This window comes from Poecilia reticulata, chromosome 12, assembly GCF_904066995.2.
Source record: "Poecilia reticulata chromosome 12, P_reticulata-male-v2, whole genome shotgun sequence".
Taxonomy (NCBI): Eukaryota; Metazoa; Chordata; class Actinopteri; order Cyprinodontiformes; family Poeciliidae; genus Poecilia; species Poecilia reticulata.
This window is the reverse complement of record NC_088841.1, coordinates 9,174,433-9,186,835: the sequence shown is the minus strand read 5'-3', so window position 1 is coordinate 9,186,835 and position 12,403 is coordinate 9,174,433. Positions and strand designations below refer to the sequence as shown.

Here is a 12,403-nt window from a genome sequence, read left to right as displayed (position 1 = left end):
GGGAACCTTTGCTGTACATCTTCCCTCCTTTAATTTCTGCCTTTGTCGTGAATAATTGCCCAGGATAAAGACGACCAGCACTTCTAAATCGTAGGATGAATTGTGCTCTACATAAAAAAACTGACCTGATGTAACCCCAGCCAGAACATCCAAAAAAGTTTGAAAACAACTTTTCATTCCTGATACCTTATAGCGTATTTAGGATATTTTTTGTTAAAATAATCACATTACAAATGAAACTTCCAGTCTTTTTACTGCAGGTAGGTTATTTGCTCTAACCACTAATTTTTACCATTGCTTTAATTAAGTAAAACAAATTCTTTTTTTTTCTCTTTTTTTTACACATTTTGAATCTTTTAATTTATTACTTATATGTGCAATATATTATTCTCAAACCACCAAATAAAATCCACTGCAACCAACTGTGTCCAGAGTTTATAGAACTATTAAGTACTGTCACTTTAACCTCTGTCTTTTTTTTTATTATTTAGACAGAACCGTTGCTGTACAAATATATTAATCACTTACAATTAGCAACATCTAAAATGCATAAAGATGAACTTTATCGTTTTGTGTTGCAAAAAAAAAAAAAAAGAGAAATTGGAGATACTGTCAACAACACTCCATGCCAAACCGAACCAAGAGTAACTGGTTATAATGACACAGAGGAGTCTGAAAACACACCACCTCAATTTTAATGCACGGTGCAAAAACAGTTTCATTATTCCCTGTGATCCATAGAGGCAGTGCAGTCAGTGCATTGGATCTAATTCTCACAATTCACTTGCTTTGGAACCCTAATGCAGAGTGGTGAAATTGCTACAAGGCTTTTAACAATCTCCTCCAGATGCTAATTAAGTCTCATCAGGTGCATAAGTAGCGCCACCTGGTTTTCAAACAATTAAATGTCAGGTGAGTGGTGGGTGTTTTATATTGTGTTCTGCTGCTTTATGCACATTGGCAGGATTTATTTGGTTCCATATTGCTGTTTATAGTTTAGGATATTAAAGCAGGAATTAATTAAAACAGTCACACCTCTGCAGTTTTTTTTTTTTGTAATATTTTTAACATCTATGGAAATCCCTTCCTTGTATTTTTAGAAATGTTCAATAAGGCACTAAGTAATTCAAAATTTATTACCTTTTTTGGTTTTAACATTAATGTTAAAGTGAAGTTGCAGGTACACCAATCTTATTTAAGTGCACATGTAACTTTTTTCCTTTTTCAAAATAATAAAAAGAAATCAAGCTTGTGGCATTATTTTCTTTTTTCCTTTTTTTCCCTTGCCCTCAGTCCACATCGAACACATCGAGGCCAAAAGAGGCAGGCGACAAATTGTGATTCTAGGTAGCATTACACCCCCAAGTTTTATGTATTTATATGCATATATTCCAACTCTTCCGTTAACTCGCATTTCTGAAACTCTGTAAAACCGCCTTGTTTTAAAATATGCTCTCTCCAGTGAGCCACTCAGACAAACACCACTCAAGCGACACTCAAAAGCATAGCCTTTGCCAGCAGAAGATTACTGTTGCTTTAGAGAACAGCCCCAGTAGAGCCACTGATTTTGAGAAACAGACAAGAGGTAATTACCCACATTTGGGGAGTGATACACTGTAATACTGAGTAATGGGAGACTTCCATGTTCAAAGAAAATAAAAGTCAATGGTCATTACATCTAAAGTGATTAATTGGGAATGTATATGTTATATACCTTACATAATTGTGGGTAATGAGCCCAGGAATATAACCATGCGATAAAGCTGGAATTTGCACCTAATGCTCTCTTATGGTTTCAAACACTTGTGTTCAGATGTAGCTTGTAGGTTGTTACAGTGCATGGGTGCCATTCATTTAATTATTATTATTATTATTATTATTGTATGTGTTAGCAAAGACAAGACTACCAAAGCACAAGTGCAATATAACGGCAAAAACCGCACCATTCACAGCAACAAATCATTACGCAGAAAATAAAACATAAACAACCAGTGGATTATTTGTTTAAAATTGTGATCTGGTGCCTTTGCATGGCCATGAATTTATATTGATTATTTTAAATAGATTGATAAATTAAAGGAAAATGACACTACATGGCTGATAGAGCAGGTGTTCAATGTAATCGTCCCCAGTTACATTTCCGGCCATTTACTGCATGTCTTCCCCTTCAGTCTGTCCTTCTTCCTGTCCCGTTTCTAATGAATAAAGTCCAGTGGAGCCACAAAAACTGAAGAACATTAAATAAGTTTCATTCCAACTCCAGCTTAGTGTGTGTTAGATGCACAAGAAGCCAAAAGCATGTCTGTGACCCGGCAACTCCTCGTCATGACAAAGCGATTACACAATCTTTTTAGATAACTAATGATAGAGATTTTTTGGTATTATCATTTTGTTGTTACTTTAGTTCATATTCAGGTTAAAGTGTTCTCTTGTTTAAACTGTATGTGTGAACTGACCTGGAAGTCACAGCTGCCTGTTATCTTCATGTGAAACAGTTTGACCGAGATTTGAACCGGGCTCAGATCAGGGGCCAGATGTTAAATTGTTTTACGACCTTTGCTTTGTTTAGGTAAAATGTTTTACGACCTTTGCTGTTTTTCCTCTGCTGTCTATCTTGCCTATCCTCCCTCTTTGAAGTTTGAGAATAAAAGACAAGCTGTATCCAAAGATTGGCAGAACGCTCTGTGAACAGCTCTGAGAAGCAGTTGACAGAGTCTTCTCCTTTTGCTTGCAGAAGTTTAGTCATAAATTCATATACGTTGTCTGTGGTTCTTTTATGTAGGTTCTAGGAAAATACCTATCAACTAATAAATCATTATTTTCTGTATTTTCAACAAAAACAGGACAAGCTTGAACGTTCTGGTAGCTTTTGCATTTACATGCAGTGCTTTTTAAATACATTTTCCCTCATTCAGATTTATTTTGCTTTTGCTCGTTTGCCACATTAATATGTTTCAGAGCGTCAATAAATTTTTAAATATCAGACAATCATGCGCAGTTCAAATGAAATTGAGGGTTTAAACGATGATTTCACTTATTAAAGCAATAAAGATATTCAAATCAAGCTGACCCAATATGGATAAAGTAATTGTCCTCAAATCCTAATAAGTGCTTGCACCACCATTGGCAGCAACAACTGGCGATATGCGGTGCCAACAACTGGCAACGAGCCTGTACAATTATTGGGGACTTTTTTTTTTTGTCTATTCTTGTTTGCAAAACAGTTTTAAATTAGATTTGAATGCGGGGTTTTAGAGCATGAACAGACTGTTTAAGGTCGTGTCACAGCGTCTCAGTTGTTTTTAATCTAGAATTTGACTAAGCAACCTAAAAGTCAACTTTTGTTGTTTTTATTTTTTTATTTTTTGGAGTTATTCAGAAGTGAAGTTGCTGCTGTGTTTCAGATCATTTTCCTGCTACACTTGACTTGATGTCCAGACATATTGCTCTAGGGTTTTGTGGTGCAGAGCAGAATTTTTGGTTTATTCTGGCACCATGTTGTCAAACAGGATCTAAATTCACAGATACATCAGACAGACTGTGAATTTTAGATAAAGCAAGAATATACCATGTGCTTACGTTCTCACTTAGGACAAAGGTTGGACCTCAGAACATTACTTGTACAAAATATAAGGGGAGCAAATGTTTTCACAACAATGAACATACAACTCATACAAGGCAGTAACCCTTAACGTTTTGGGATTTGCCTCACCACATCCAAGCAGGCTGCAAATGCTTTCATTTTACTTAAATGTACACAAACTGCTGATGAAAAATACCAGCTGTGTCGCCGAGTGCTTCCTTAGAAATGATCCCTTGGTTACCCAGAAAAGTTTTCAGCCTTTTGTCATCTGATTTTCAACTAGTTTCCTTTCGCCTCTCGAAGAGATTAGAAGCCTGCTGACTTTGCCACTGCCGACAGTCTGCCAGGAGCACACCAAGCTGCACTCGCAAGTGATAGATCTCTGCATAACTTTTGGTGAATAGTGGATGAGCTCCCAATCAATCAGAGGATTTAGGCTTCTCATCACCTCAATTAAATCAGCTCAGTCTGATTAAATCATTGCTGCCTTGCATAAACACGAGTGCCACTGAGGCTCCATCACCGGCTGCCATGGCAACAGTTTGAGGGCGAAGGCTGCATGGACAAACTGTTAACTTTTAAATTTTGCACTAGATAACCTGCGTGTGTACTTTACATAACAGAGAGCCCATCTATCAGGCCATCAATATTTATATACGTTTGTCTGGGGTGTTTTAAACAGCAGTGTCAGGTTTTGCCACCGAACCTCATAACTGCCTAAAAAAATAAAAATATTAAAAAAAAACAGCGTGGGGTGAAAACTGGATAAAACAGGAACAGTTACTCCAGCAGTTTGGCAGTATTTTAAATATATAAAAGAAAAAATCTAATTAATAATTATAGATATCCACTGACGAATGTATCGCAATAAATTCTTATATTGTGATACGCTTTCCCAGCCGTATCGTCCAGCCAAACTCCAGATGTGTTTCGAATGAAGAGATGACAATAAAGAACAATATAAAGCTCAAAATGTTCATGTAAAATAATAACCCCAGCACTCGATCTCCACTTCCAAATGAAATGTAAGTGATGTAAGTGATTTGGAAAATTTGGCAGGCGTTTGGAAATTAAATCAGAATTAGTGAAGATCAGTATCAGAAGTGCAAAGCTTTGACAAAAAAAAAAAAAGAAACATCAGAACACGGTCGATTAATTATTTCTTATGAGGGGAGACCTCCTTCTCATCAGCAAATATTTGAACGAAGTCAAATTTACTTGCAAGTAAGGTACTTTAAATGAAAACAGGCAGCATATTTATCCATCTCTCACCCATTTACTACAATATATTTTCTCTTGATTTCCTTATGCGGTAGATCTTTTTGATTTTGCATGTCTCCAGAAGGCAATGCCACAAGAAAAAATGTACGCGTGCCGGGCTGCAGGTACCCTTTGCAGCAGCTGTGCTTGAATACGAGTGTCAAGAAGCCAAGGGATGTTTAGAAAGGGTCTTCTTTCTCTCATGAGTTTAGCATAAGGATAACCATATTCTGCTGCGCTCCTTTCTGCTACAGGCAAAGTTCATTAAAATTCTGTCCTTTTCTTCACATTTGTCCTGTTTTCTTTGAGCCCTGCTCCCGCTTCAGGCTCAGCAGGTCGAGTTGTTCTACTGATAGGAAGAAAGATCAACATTACAGGCTTTTCAGCAGATGGCTCCGTGGTCTTGAGACGCTCGGTGTCCCCGTCGGTATGAAGCGTCGCCTCACCACGGCAGCCGCAGTGGCTGACCAGCATATTCAAGTGGCAACCGAAGACACTGAACGCAGGACAAAAGCGACTGTTTTGTTTGTCAGTTACACTTTCTGGCAGCCACGCTTAAAGTTGCCATAGGGACGGATATCCATAATCCATCTGCACCAAGTGTTAGGCAGCCATTCAGGATAAAACGGGGGGGAAAAAATGTGGCAAGACTTAAGAGTACAAGTTTCTCCAAGTGTAGACACAAAAACACGCTCACGACTCCCTACCTGCATTCATCTATGATGTGACGGATTCAAATTGAAGCAAAAAAAAAGATCGAGAGGAGGCAATTCACAATGTTTACAAAAATGAAACATCTTCATGTCGGAGGAAAAAGAAGGAGCAATTTTGGCATCCCGGCTGGTGTAAGCAAAATGTTGGCTTAACTGTCAAGAGGAATCAAAAAAAATAAATAAAAAATAAAAGGTGAGTGCAATTCCGCCTTCCAATTTCTTTTTGCACTGTCTGAAACGCTCCCAATTCTGGCCGACCCTATTTGTCAGTAACTGTTGAGAAAAACATCGGCACAGTACTGTCCACTGTTTGGGCCAGGGTTGTTAGTTTTGGAACTGACCAAGCTAAACAGTTCCTCATTTTCCCTGGAAAGCCAGTAAAATGACTGATTATTAAATATGAGCAAGCCCAAGAGAAACTAAAGTAGGAAAAAAATTATAATACAAAAAACACTCATTCAATCACAGAATGGCATTTTGTGTGATGCTAGACGCTGTGTTGTCACTCAGAATTATCTCCAAAGCTTGTGAAGACGCACAGTGGAGGGATTACAGTGCAAAAATGCAAATTAAAAATAAATAAATAAATAAAAACAGCCAGAGCAGAGAGAGGGAAAACTAGAGCCGTTTCCAAAGCAGCTGCCACTTTGGTGTAATCTTTAAAGTGACTCTGCACATGCACAACTATGAAAAAGGCAAGAGAAAATGAGATCATTATTAGCAATGCCACTGTAACAGATGTGTGTATACATTATGTAGAGAAAAACCATAAACAAGCGCTGCACAAAGTAGATAACCATGCTGTCGCGAAGCTGTTCGTAGGCAGTTGGGATGCTAATCTGTGCAACGTGGTCTTCAGAGACACCAAAGAAGACTGGGAAAATAACGGTAGCCGTAAAAAAGAAAAATACATTTCTAACTGTACATTTCCGTGTTTACTAATGTTTACTATCTGTCACGGCATATTCATTTTAGAGTTATATGCACAGACTGACAAATTCAAACTGGCACATCAGTGACTTAGCAGTGCATTTCTAATAATGTTTGACAAATTATGCCAGACCACCATGCTTTGTCGCAGCCTCTTTCAGCACAGCGCTTCTCATCCGCCTAGAAAAAAAAAAAAGACGCCCCAAGATGAAGTTGTTCTCTGTGATCACGCATTCTGGGCATTAAAAACCCCGAGACTTCAGGGTTAATGGGATTGCTCCTGTTTTGCTTCTGGCTGAGGTCTGAGTGATGGCCGGAGGGAATCTGAGAAGATGGCCAAAACCGGCTTAGCGGAGACAAGAGGAAGTCAAGCCAATTTTCACTTTGTTGGTTCTCCAGCTTTGCCAAGGCATCCAATTCCATCAGGCGTTTGCTGCTGGGGCAGCTGATGAAAAGGGGCTCAAAGTCTAGTAGCTTGGACAGATTATTCTCTTATCTTCTAATGGCTCTGAGAGATTTTTATTTTTTATTTTTGGAAGTAATGATATCAGAATAACCATCATAAGAACTGCAGCCAAAATGCAGGAGTACAGGGAGGAACAACAAGGATGAGCAAAAGACATTACAAACTATTACATCTACCAGCTGGAGGGTTGTTTTAAACGTATATATCGTATCTTTCAACAACATTCACTAAAATAATTTAAAGCATATTTAGTGCATCATACAGAATAGTAAAATTTCTTAAAATGAATGTAGAACAAAGCGTTAAAATATGTCTTCAGTGGAGATTTAAAATGTTCCAGTGTTTGTGCACATCTAATATTTAGAGGCAGATTATTCCAGAGTCTGGAGTCTGGCCTAAAAAAAAAGTCTGTCCCCTCACGGTTTGAGTGAAAATCTTAGGATGAATAAATAAGATAAGTAACTTTTTAGTGAAGTTTCCAACAGGGGAAAAAAAACTTATCTGGAAAACTGTCATTTGTGCAGATCACAATTATTTTATTTTATTTTTTCCTGTTTTTTTTCTCCAGTTTTTGGAGGTGATTGAGCAGACAAGGTGTATTGATACATCCAGCAACCTTAGTTAAAGTATCATATTATTATAAGTAGTTGTTAGCCTCTATGCTCTTATTTACTTTTCTACATATCCATTGTGAAATGACAGCAGTCTACAATAGTTGGGATAAAGCGAGCTATTACTGATAGCGCCTTCAATTCAATTAAAAAAATCTCTCTTTGAAAGCTTAACCTGCGGTTTTAAATCATATTACTGAGACAGAAGTGATTTAGCTTTTACAAAATGACTGCTTTTCACTATTGGAATGTTTTCTAAGTAGTTTAATTTGTCTTTCATTTAAGAAGATAAAAAAAAGTCTAAGTGGCCTGGTGACTGGCTGCTTGCAGCAACTAGTGGAGAAGTGGCAGCTCTATATTCTCCATACATACTAGAGGAAACTCCTTTCTCTCCAGTACTGTCTTGCACTTCATGAAAATAAGTCAAAATTTTGGAAAGTGTAAGTCAAAAACTGAAACCAACATTAAACCGCTATGTTTTGTTCTGGAAACCGGCCTATGCTCAGTCTCACTGCTACAATGACAACATGCTGAGTTGACAAAGTATTCAAATAACAAAAATCCACATAAAGTCATTTTTAAGACCTCTACATTTCTTGCAACTTCAGGAATCGATGACACAGGAAAAACTACAAAAACCCAGATTCACCAAACTCCTTGCCACCACACCGCAGCAAAAATCAATTCAAGTTCCACATTTTTAAGAGAAGCATTTTTTTTTCATTACACTAAATTACATTCATCCACTGAGCTTAAAAATATCAATCCAATTTTATGGATTTGTTGATATGTTTTGGTGTTTTGCTTTCTGACTCACCGGGGGCTCTGTAGAAACCAGTGTCTTCCTCATTAAGAGGCAGCAGGTAGACTTCCCCTTCCTTCCACAGCAGGGGGTACTTCAGGCCTCCGGAGAACTCTCCCCACCAGCCGTCCTGATCTGTGACCAGAGGGAGTTTTGAAATTCAAAATATTATCCTCCGTTTCAGCGATGGCGACATCATTAACAATTACAGCTGGAAAGGTAATGTTTCTGTATGGATAACTTGAAATTAAAGTTTTGGATATTATATTGGTTCATCGTTTTTATATGAGTCACTTACACACCAAAACATCAAGACGTTCAAGCAACTAGCCAGCTGAATTAAACATTCATTTGTAGCAAATAGTATACCACAATAGAAATGTATGTATCAAGCTGGATGTATGCAGAAATAATTCATCTGTGTGTGCAGGTTGATTAGCTTGACATACCTTCAATGAAGCCTGAGGTGATGTCAGTGGCTCTGTAGTGATTGGACGAGTAGCAGGCGAATGAATGACCAAAGCAGAAACATGGCTGGCAGCCTGCTGGGTGCTCTCTTTGCATGTTGAAAAATCCTGGCTTGCATCTGTAGGTTTCATACACACATGCAACCATAGTCAAAATAAAACCCAAGATAACCCACCATCTGCTTTCGAGCAGTTTAATGCATCCCACATTCTCACTGCCTCTTAAGGTTCAGCCGCAGAGACGTCGGCTGATGCGCACTGCAGGGCCGAGAAGGAAAAGGAATAAGTGAGTTCAGCCGCGAAGTCCGCGAGCTCTGACCTATACACAGCTACTGGCATATGGGTGGGACAGGAACACTGCTAAAAATCACCCCTTGCACTAGTCACATTACACAGGAGAGGAACTTGTTCAATGAGCTGTGAAATTCAGTGGAAAGAAAAAAACAAAAAAGTCAAACAGGGACCAAGGTATGATTCAGTGGTCCAGGAGTGGGAGCCGTGGAGCCGTGAGTTTTTCCAGTGAAACAATGAGTGTATCAGTTTGATCGTGTGTCCTGGAGGAAAATATAAAAGAGGGAAACGGTTGAGTACACTGTGGTAGTCGGGGAAATAGGCAACAGCAAACAAAATGGGTTCAACTTTTGCCTTCTCTTTCTTTACTTTTTTTTTGTTTTTTGTTTTTTTCCATTTTGCTGCATCTGTTTAAATGGCGACCTACCTTCTGAGGATAATCGGTGCAATTCATGTTGGGGAACATTACTTCCCATTATTATAAAAAATGTTTTTTTTACAGTTGAAAGCAAAAAAAATAAAAAATAAAAAATCATGAGTTGTTCTTATTATGAGGGAATTAAATAGTTACCCTAGCAACCACAAGGTACATACGCACATAGGTGACATAAGCAACAAACTTCTCACCCACCTATTGCAGCTCTGCCCCTCCACGTTTGGCTTACAGTAGCAATGCCCATCCAGGGGGGAGCAATGATCCAAACTCCCGCTGGGCTCGCACTCACACGGCCTACAGACAAGTGATGTCAAACGGAGTATTTTTAATTTGCTTATGAATACATATTTACATAGGAGAACACATATTTCAAAGAATCTTTCAGGGTTTTTTTAAATCTGAAAGATAAAAAAAAAACAAAAAAAAACGGCATTACCTTTTAGTGATTAACTTTCACCGTCATCATATGGAGAAAATAGTGTTTACCAGCGTCTCATTTCAAAAGGGAGTTGACGTCGGGGTTATTGCTGCCATTGACGTTTCTATATCTTTTACATAGATAGAAACCCCTGGATTAAAGCCTCTGTGTTTAGATGTGTCTGTTCAACACATGAAGTCATTCACAGAGCTACTGCTGTCGTTAACGTAGGGCGCTCCGTTTCTAATGAAATGGACTCCCTGTATTTAACCGTGTCTTGTTAAGAGATAAAACTAATGATGGCCACCTTTTCCAGCCATTAACTATATATTATATGTTCTGTAAACCAGAAAGAACTCCTGGTTGAGTATTTTATATTTGTTTCAGCCGAGACTTTTTCCTGCACCGATTCAAGAGATCAGTGTTTAAGTTTCTAAAAGAAGAAACAGACCAGGTAAAATATGCCTCGGTGGAGTTCATGGCAAAAATTACTGCAGACCAAAAAGAATGTAGAGATTTTATTTTATTCCCCCCACCCCAAGAAGCATTTTGTTGAACCCCATGCATGTTGTTTGCAGGCTCTCCCCAAGCAGCACTCTAGGTACTCAATCCAGCATTTGCCTACAGTCCAAAAACATCCACGTTAGGTTAACTTGTCTTCCTAAATTGCCCTTGGAAGCGAGTGTACCTGTGCATGGTTGTTTACCCTGTGATGAACCTGGCAACCTGTCTACGATGTGCTGTCACCAATGACCCCCTAGTGCAGCATTTTGGTAAGACAACATCACACCAATGGTCTAACAGAGTGGTGGTCAGATGGACTGGGGTTTGATTTGTTGCTTCATGACCTGGATGACTTGCCGTGATTGATGGAGTGATGTTCCCGGGAAGGAGAACATCTGGCCATCAGTTTGTGACTTTAAGTGCAAGCACACTTGGTTATTTGGCAGAACAGTGATCCAAAGCAGACCAACAAGCCTATGTGTGAAAGCAGGACTGACTAAAATCTGACTGCAGGATGGCTGTGGCATAAACTTAATTGGACCGTTCACAATCAAAAACCCTTCATCCTGAAAGATTCAAGGGTGATAACAAGAAAGAAGAGAATGTAAGAGAGGAAGTATTTTTTCTCAGCACTGTAATCAAATAGAAGATGGACCAGTTTGAAATGTAAAGCGCCTTTTGATAACATTTATTGTGAATTGGTGCTACATAAATAAATTGAAAGGAATTACATTTAAAGGGACATAGCACATAGTGCTATTTTATAGCATAATAAAGTAACTATGTTAACTTCAGTTGTTAAAAAAATGCTATATACACATCAAATATGACTTAAAAGAAAGTTTACTTGAAATTAGGCCTCCGTCTCTTTAAAAGCACTCTCTTTCCGAAACTCCGCCTTCAGGAAGTCATCCATTAACCCTTTAACAACGTCTTATCAGCATTACACTGAGAAGTTGCTCCTATAATGAGCTGAGCAGATGCACAGTTCAATCAGGTGTTTGCTAATTATGCTGGCTAGTCTGAAGGAGCTGAGTTGGTGGAGTTGCAGGGGAGTGCTGCTCTGTGACATGGAAGCTCGGATGCATGGAAACTGAAGCTTCTAGTAGGAGCTGCACCTTCAAGGCGCCGCTAGGTCCACCCAGGCGTTTTGCACAGCTGAATGGTTGCCATGGGGGATTAAAGGATTTTTCAAACATGCATAAAAAAAATCAAAGCAATACTCCAAGTATGCGTTTGATGAAAGAATAACATTATAACAAGATGTAAATATCAGAAAATGTCAATTTTGCATGATACTTCCCCTTTAATAGAATATACTGGAGTAGTAAGCATGTGTAGTCTCTACATACAGTACATTTGGGGATATTTAGTTAGAATAAAAGAACATTAATATGCAAAAATAATTATTATCGTCTATGCTCATTTAAAGGACTGAGATTTCTCCTTCAGAAGGTTCAACAACATTGATGCAGATATTTATGTTGGAAATTTTATCCGGATGCGTCACGGTTACAAAGACGCATTCTGACGAATCACGTACGAGATTTCTTTACACAACAAACAAGATGGAAGAGACAAGCTGTTGAATGAGACATAAAGACTCTCTCGAGTAACTGATAAAACTCAGGAGAGAAAGCGTGCGAGTCGACAGTCGCTTGAATTTTGTCCAAATGTGTTTGATTGTGTTCATTGATTGATTCCTTGTGTATGAGACTGTAACATAGAATCTATTTCAATGAGGTGCCATTATAAATAATTCAATTATCCCAAGGCAAGCTGCCTATACTTGTTTCTGCTCTAGTGGACTGGGTAATTCACACCTCAGCTAAACAGCCAAAGTTTGCTGCATGAATGACGGTACGCAGTGTGTGTGCGTGAACGCATGCTGCCATAAGCTTATGGACAGTATTCTGACGGAC

General features: G+C 38.5%; 1 protein-coding gene across 1 annotated transcript in view; it reads right to left on the bottom strand.

The window, feature by feature from the left end:
- Positions 1-12,403, bottom strand: part of lamc3 (laminin, gamma 3) — a 147,251-nt gene that overhangs the window by 63,415 nt on the left and 71,433 nt on the right. The window contains exons 7-9 of the mRNA XM_008423622.3: positions 9,755-9,853; positions 8,815-8,951; positions 8,381-8,500 (exon numbers count right to left, since the gene is read on the bottom strand). Coding sequence (XP_008421844.2) covers positions 8,381-8,500; positions 8,815-8,951; positions 9,755-9,853 — 356 coding nt within the window. The remainder of the gene's footprint in view (positions 1-8,380; positions 8,501-8,814; positions 8,952-9,754; positions 9,854-12,403) is intronic.